Source organism: Sus scrofa, chromosome 2 (assembly GCF_054392235.1).
Source record: "Sus scrofa isolate SSC_HxYL_T2T_F1_AM1 chromosome 2, Sscrofa_HxYL_maternal_Yorkshire_Landrace_v2.0, whole genome shotgun sequence".
In the NCBI taxonomy this organism is placed as follows: domain Eukaryota; kingdom Metazoa; phylum Chordata; class Mammalia; order Artiodactyla; family Suidae; genus Sus; species Sus scrofa.
Window position 1 is genome coordinate 66,790,358 of NC_139384.1, and position 5,753 is coordinate 66,796,110.

At 42.1% G+C, this 5,753-nt stretch overlaps 1 protein-coding gene and 1 pseudogene across 1 annotated transcript; both read left to right on the plus strand.

The window, feature by feature from the left end:
• Window positions 1-2,022: 2,022 nt before the first annotated feature.
• On the plus strand, window positions 2,023-2,993 carry LOC110259616 (olfactory receptor 2M3-like). Its single transcript, XM_021085093.2, has one exon. It carries the CDS (start codon window positions 2,070-2,072, stop codon window positions 2,991-2,993), a length of 924 nt encoding a protein of 307 aa, XP_020940752.1. The 5' UTR covers window positions 2,023-2,069.
• A 664-nt stretch (window positions 2,994-3,657) lies between these two features.
• On the plus strand, window positions 3,658-4,479 carry LOC110259309 (survival of motor neuron protein pseudogene; annotated as a pseudogene).
• Window positions 4,480-5,753: the final 1,274 nt, after the last annotated feature.

Consider the following 5,753-nt stretch of genomic DNA (forward strand, 5'->3'; position numbering starts at 1 on the left):
AATACGATACCTTTTAAAATTGTACCTCACAAAATCAAATACCTCGGAATACACCTAACCAAAGAGGTAAAGGACCTATATGCCGAGAACTATAAAACCTTAATCAAAGAAATCAAAGAAGATGTAAAAAAATGGAAAGATATTCCATGTTCCTGGATTGGAAAAATCAATATTGTGAAAATGGCCATCCTACCCAAAGCAATCTACAGATTCAATGCAATCCCTATCAAATTACCCATGACATTTTTCACAGAACTAGAACAAACAATCCAAACATTTATATGGAACCACAAAAGACCCAGAATCGCCAAAGCAATCCTGAGAAACAAAAACCAAGCAGGAGGCATAACTCTCCCAGACTTCAAGAAATACTACAAAGCCACAGTCATCAAAACAGTGTGGTACTGGTATCAAAACAGACAGACAGACCAATGGAACAGAATAGAGAATCTGGAAATTAACCCTGACACCTATGGTCAATTAATCTTTGACAAGGGAGGCAAGAACATCAAATGGGAAAAGGAAAGTCTATTCAGCAAGCATTGCTGGGAAACCTGGACAGCTGTATGCAAAGCAATGAAACTAGAACACACCCTCACACCATGCACAAAAATAAACTCCAAATGGCTGAAAGACTTAAATATACGACAGGACACCATCAAACTCCTAGAAGAAAACATAGGCAAAACACTCTCTGACATCAACATCATGAATATTTTCTCAGGTCAGTCTCCCAAAGCAATAGAAACTAGAGCAAAAATAAACCCATGGGACCTCATCAAACTGAAAAGCTTTTGCACAGCAAAGGAAACCCAAAAGAAAACAAAAAGACAACTTACAGAATGGGAGAAAATAGTTTCAAATGATGCAACTGACAAGGGCTTAATCTCTAGAATATACAAGCAACTTATACAACTCAACAGCAAAAAAACCAATCAATCAATGGAAAAATGGGCAAAAGACCTGAATAGACATTTCTCCAAGGAAGATATACAGATGGCCAACAAACACATGAAAAAATGCTCAACATCGCTGATTATAAGAGAAATGCAAATCAAAACTACCATGAGATACCACCTCACACCAGTCAGAATGGCCATCATTAATAAATCCACAAATAACAAGTGCTGGAGGGGCTGTGGAGAAAAGGGAACCCTCCTGCACTGTTGGTGGGAATGTAAACTGGTACAGCCACTATGGAGAACAGTTTGGAGATACCTTAGAAATCTATACATAGAACTTCCATATGACCCTGCAATCCCACTCTTGGGCATCTATCCGGACAAAGCTCTACTTAAAAGAGACACATGCACCCGCATGTTCATTGCAGCACTATTCACAATAGCCAGGACATGGAAACAATCCAAATGTCCATCGACAGAGGATTGGATTCGGAAGATGTGGTATATATACACGATGGAATACTACTCAGCCATAAAAAAGGATGACATCATGCCATTTGCAGCAACATGGATGGAACTAGAGAATCTCATACTGAGTGAAATGAGCCAGAAAGACAAAGACAAATACCATATGATATCACTTATAACTGGAATCTAATATCCAGCACAAATGAACATCTCCTCAGAAAAGAAAATCAATCATGGACTTGGAGAAGAGACTTGTGGTTGCCTGATGGGAGGGGGAGGGAGTGGGAGGGATCGGGAGCTTGGGCTTATCAGTCACAACGTAGAATAGATTTACAAGGAGATCCCGCTGAATAGCATTGAGAACTATGTCTAGATACTCATGTTGCAACAGAAGAAATGGTGGGGGAAAAACTGTAATTGTAATGTATACATGTAAGGATAACCTGACCCCCTTGCTGTACAGTGGGAAAATAAAATTTAATAAAAAAAAAAAAAAAAGAGAAATAAAATAAAATATTGCTTTATAAACACTGAGAGTAAATGAGAAGAAATGGACTATCACTGTAAAGGAAAAGAAGGGGCTGTGCCCTGTCCTTTAGAAGAAACAAGAGATAATTATTTTCCTTGTATGATGGAGATGCCAGGTAAGTCATTTTGTTTTTATGCTTGCTCCTTTATTTTTTTCTCAGGATCAAAGCAATGGACATCTGGAACCACACCTCCCTATCAGATTTCATCCTTTTGGGTCTGTTCAGCTACTCACCCTATGAATTCTTCCTTTTCTCCCTTGTCCTACTGGCCTCTGCTACTGCCCTGACTGGCAACATCTTCTTCCTACTACTCATCCAGGCCGACAGGCGCCTGCACACCCCAATGTACTTTTTTCTCAGCCAGCTCTCCATCATGGACCTGACCATGATGGGCACCGTGGTGCCCAAGATGGCAGCCAACTTCCTCTTGGGCAGTAAGTTCATCTCTTGGGGTGGATGTGCCACTCAGGTCTTCTTAGTGGTCATGGTGGGAGGAGCTGAGTGCTTCCTCTTGGCAGTCATGGCCTATGACAGGTATGTAGCGGTGTGCCACCCACTGATGTACCCTGTGCTCATGAACTGGAAGGCCTGCCGTCTGATGGCCTTGGCATCCTGGATGGGTGGAGTGGCTGACAGCATGATTGACGTGGGTGTGGTCTTCAGTTTCCCGTACTGCAGCTCTCTCCAGGTGGACCACTTCTTCTGTGAGGTCCCTGCCCTGCTGCGGCTCTCTTGTGCCGACACGTTGCTCTTTGAGGACCTCATCTATGCTTGCTGCGTGGTCATGCTGCTGCTGCCACTGGGGGTCATTGTGGCTTCCTACGCCCGGATCCTCATGGCTGTGATGAGGATGCCCTCCACTGAGGGGAAACAGAAGGCTCTGACCACTTGCTCCACCCACCTGGCTGTGGTGGGTCTTTACTATGGAGGAGCCATATTTAGCTACATGCAGAGAGCCTCTGCTAGGACACCAGCAGGAGACCGAGCCACCTCCATCTTCTACACTGTCCTCACTCCAATGCTCAACCCACTCATTTACAGCCTAAGAAACAAAGATGTTATGAGGGCCCTGAAGAAAGTGCTGAGCCGATGAGGAATGTAGACATGCCCACACTTCTGGGGCTTCCTCTCTCGTTCTGCTTCTTCTGCTGAAAGATTAGGTTCTCCTGTGGCTCATCTTCCTCCTCTCTGCTCATGGAACCCCTCTAGCTGGTTGGGGAAATCTATCACCAATCTGAAGACATTTGCAGTGGAAGATGTCAGGGTAGCAGATGATAAGTGATTGGTTTCATGATGAGTCTTTTCTCCATTGAGCACCCCTATTTCCAACCAGCGAAGGCCCCAAAATACATTATTTGCCCTTTCCCCAGAGTTTCTGGGGCATTCTTTCTTTTGAATCGTATGCTAAATGTGAGTAAGGAAGGGGAAGTGATTCAAAACTCATTTTCCCAGTGAAATGTGGTACAAAGGTCAGAACTGGAGCCTGACATATAAGATCTGTGTGACTTTGGAGAAGGTTACTTCATTCTTTGGGCTTCACTTTATCCTTTGTGCCATCATCACTACCAGGAAAGTAAGTCCAACATTTCCTGACATTAACTACTAGTTGCTTACTGTAACACAAACTCCATTTCCATGTATCTTGCATTATTAAACAATTTAAGGAGTTTTGTGCCTTTTTCAAATTGTACATTAAATATAAATGTTAAACTATAATATCTCAGAGCCCATGCCATGCACCCTGCAGTAGGCGCACCATGGCAGTGGGCAGTGGTGGCGGCAGGTGAAGGGTTCCTGATTCGGAGGACTCCGGTGCTGTTCCCGCATGGCACAGGCCAGTACACTCTAAAGAATAGTGACATTTCTGAAGCTTCAGATAAACCAAAAGGCACACCTAAAAGATAACCTGCTAAGAAGAATAAAAGCCAAAAAAATAATACCATAGCTCCCTTGAAGCAGTGGAAGGTTGGTGACAGATATTCTGCTGTTTGGTTGGAAGATGGCTGCATTTACCCAGCTACCATTGCTTTGATTGATTTTAAGAGAGAAACCTGTATTGTGTTTTACAATGTATATGGAAATAGAGAAAAGCAAAATCTGTCTGATTTACTTTCCCGGCCTTGGATGTAGCTAACAATATAGAAGAGAATGCTCTGGAGAATGAAAATGAAAGTCAAATTTCCACAGATGAAAGTGAGAGCTCATCCAGATCTCCTGGAAGTAAGTCAAGTAACATAAAGTCAAAAGCTGCTCCATGGAACTCTTTTCTCCTTCCACCACTCCCTATGCCAGGAGCAGGTCTTGGACCAAGAAAGCCAGGTCTAAAATTCAATGGCCCACCACCACCACTGCTGCTGCCAACACCGCTACACTTCCTGTTATGCTGGCTGCCTCCATTTCCTTCTGGACCACCAATAATTCCCCCACACACCTCCTATATGACCAGATTCTCTGGATGATGCTGATGCTTTGAGAAGTATGTTAATCTCTCAGTACATGAATGGCTATCATACTGGTTACTATATGGGTTTCAAACAAAATCAAAAAGAAGGAAGGTGCTCACATTTCAATTAAGGAGTAAATCAGTGTTCTATACTAGGTACAATTCTCTCCCAAGGAGAGTGGTATTTTTGATGTTCCCCAGTCAATGTGAGCAAAAGTTTTATCATTTTCTTCATGAACATTTGGGTGGGTGCATGTCATCTTCATTTGCCCTCATTGCATGTGACTCTTGCTTAAATAACCAGTTAAATGTTTTGAGGGAATAATCAGTTTGAATAACTGAACAATGTAAATATGAGTAATTAAAAGAAACTCAAAATTGAATTTGTCAAAATTGAGGCTTAGAACATTTGTATATTGTAATTTTCTTAGTAGGTTAAGCTTTTATTAATGTCTTTAAAATAACTGATAATTTTTTAAAAAGTATAATATCTCAAAGAAAAACAGCCAGAACATTTTTACAGTCTTTCACTGTCAGTACAACACTGCAGAAGGAACAGAAGACAAAAAGGTATCACTCCATTCAATCAGAGAATTTGGGGATCGTATTAATTCTTGATCATTGAGACCAAAGGCGGAATGTGAGTGATGTAAAGATTAGACTCCAGCAGGAATTGGCTTCTATCAGGTTTTCATCACAGGGGCTCTGGAGGGATTTGATAAATAATCATTCGAGCATGTTTTCTACAAACACCTGTCTCCCTGAACACACTGGACCAAAAACTCCCCTTAATCATTCAGTCATACTTCTCCCATGATATCTTCACTCATATCTTGAGATCCTATGGGTTATAGAGCACCAAGTGGCTATGCATACATAGTGGTAAAGGAGAGTACTTGGTCCAGCCTGGAGAGTTCAGAGTCTGGCTACTGATACAAAGCATTCAAGGCAGAAGGGACAGCTAAGCAAAGGCTGAGTACAGTGTTCTAGAACAGAAAGAACCAGGGAGAGAGCAGGGAGAGCTGCTCAGAAAACAGGGCCTACATCTCATAAGGCTTCATTTGCTAGTATGAGGAGGTAGGGCTTTGCCCTTTTTTGTGGAACTACCCTGGCAGCTCTGTAGAGTACACCACAAGGCTCCTGTGGGGATTCACAGGAGAAATAACAGCACTTGGACCAGAGTATATAGAGAGGAGGTAGAAGAATTGGGCAGGTTCTGGATACATTTTGAAGGCCAGCATCTTCTGTTTTACAGTGGAGCTGATTTTACTAGCTAACATGGTTTTAGGAGGGATAAAATGAGAAACTGTACTTAATCTGCTTTGCACTATGAGCTCTTTTTTTTAGGTCTTTCTATTTTTTTCTTTCTTTCCATTTTTTTTAGAGCTGCATCCACAGCATACAGAATTT